General features: G+C 40.1%; 1 protein-coding gene across 3 annotated transcripts in view; it reads left to right on the top strand.

Annotated features, from left to right (window-relative positions):
• LOC106876684 (cyclin-dependent kinase 2) overlaps nt 1–1925 on the top strand; it is a 53786-nt gene that overhangs the window by 35868 nt on the left and 15993 nt on the right. For all 3 annotated transcript variants that reach the window (XM_052973993.1, XM_014925318.2, XM_014925317.2), the window contains exons 5-6: nt 260–361; nt 841–910. In XM_052973993.1, coding sequence (XP_052829953.1) covers nt 260–361; nt 841–910 — 172 coding nt within the window. The remainder of the gene's footprint in view (nt 1–259; nt 362–840; nt 911–1925) is intronic.

Here is a 1925-nt window from a genome sequence, read left to right as displayed (position 1 = left end):
TATATATATATATATGTATGACTGTGGCCTGCGTAATGTATGATTAACTAAATTTGTGAATAAATAATCAATGCATTTAACAGAGTAATCTGAATGCTAAAGTGTTAAATTAGAACTAGTAAAGAGGCATGTAATAAATTTCTTTCTGTGTGTTCCAAAATGAATATTTGCTAAAGTTTAGTGTGAATATTTTGTCTCATTAAGAAACCCCAATCAGGTATTTCATTAATTTTATGTACAATTTTCATTATATTGGCAGGTTGTAACTCTTTGGTACCGAGCACCTGAAATATTACTTGGTAGTCGGTTTTATTCCACACCAGTTGATGTTTGGAGTCTAGGCTGTATATTTGTGGAAATGGTAAGTTGACTAGTTAATGACGAATCCAGTCTGGTTTATGCAGTTTTGTTGTGTGTTTTATAACATTGCTTATCTCCTCTGTTTTTCTCTCCGTGATTTTTCTTCCTTTTTCCATCTAAATATTCCCATTCAAGTGTCAACTACTTCAAACACAGTCGATTAACCATCTTGTTTTCGTTAGCTTGAAATATGGTGAAATACATTGACCAGAAAACCCTGGATAGCTGTATTTCACGAGACCAGTGATTTTTATTATAATATCTTTACTCCCTTTGCTGATTGAGTGGTATGCTCCTCATTGCAGCCTTACCACACAGTATATATATATATGTATATATATATATATATACACACACACACACACACACACACACACACACACACACAAGTACATAACATATGCAACGTATTTGTGTAATGTTTTATAACGTTGGTTATATACATATGTATTTTTTTAAATGTTTTGCAATTTTTCTTAGATAACAAGAATGGCATTGTTTCCTGGAGATTCTGAGATTGATCAACTATTCCGAATATTCCGAACATTAGGTGAGTTCCTCCTCTACTTTTTTGTTGATTGTTGTTGATTCTCCCTCAAGTTAATTTGTATGTATGTATATATGTTTATAAATATGTATGAATATCTATAATCATCATCATCATACATCCACTGTCCATGCTGGCATGGGTTTGATGGGGACTGGCACACTGGAAGGCTGCACCAGGCTCCAGTCTGATTTAGCATGGTTTTCTACGACTGGATGCCCTTCCTAACAGCTACCATACCAAGAGTGTAATGAGTGCTTTTATGTGCCACTGGCATGGGTGCCATTTGCGTGACAACGGTATCAGTCACAACTGCAATTTTGCTTGGCTTGATAGGTCTTTTTCTCATGTACAATATGCCAAAGGACTTGGTCATTGCCTCTGTGAGGCTCAACACTCGAAGGGAACCCAGCCACTTTACGTCCATGAGGCCCAATGCTTGAAAGGAACTCAGCCACTTTGTCTCTGTGCGGCTCAACACTCGAAAGGAACTTGGCCACTTCGACTCCGTGAAGCCCAATGTTCAAAAGTTATTCTTTATGTGGTACCAGCATCAGTCTTGACTACTATTTCATTTGGCTTGACTGGTCCTCTCAAGCACAGCACATTGCCAAAGGTCTCGGTCACTAGTCATTGCCTCTGTGAGGCTCAAAGTTTGATGATACTTTCACCACCTCATCCCATGTCTTCCTGGGTCTACCTCTACCACAGGTTCTCTCCACATTTAAAGATTGGCACTTCCATGCTAGCATAGGTTGGACAATTTGACTGAGGACTGGTGAAACCGGATGGCAACACCAGGCTCCAATCCAATTTGGCAGAGTTTCTACAGCTGGATGCCCTTCCTAACACCAACCACTCCGAGAGTGTAGTGGGTGCTTTTACGTGCCACCGGCACGAAGGCCAGTCAGGCGGTACTGGTAACGGCCACGCTCAAAATGGTGTATTTTACATGCCACCTGCACAGGAGCCAGTTCGGCGGCACTGGCAACGATCTCGCTCGAATGTCTACATGTGC

The sequence above is a fragment of the Octopus bimaculoides genome, chromosome 17 (assembly GCF_001194135.2).
Source record: "Octopus bimaculoides isolate UCB-OBI-ISO-001 chromosome 17, ASM119413v2, whole genome shotgun sequence".
Lineage (NCBI taxonomy): Eukaryota > Metazoa > Mollusca > Cephalopoda > Octopoda > Octopodidae > Octopus > Octopus bimaculoides.
This window is presented reverse-complemented; position numbering and strand designations above follow the sequence as displayed.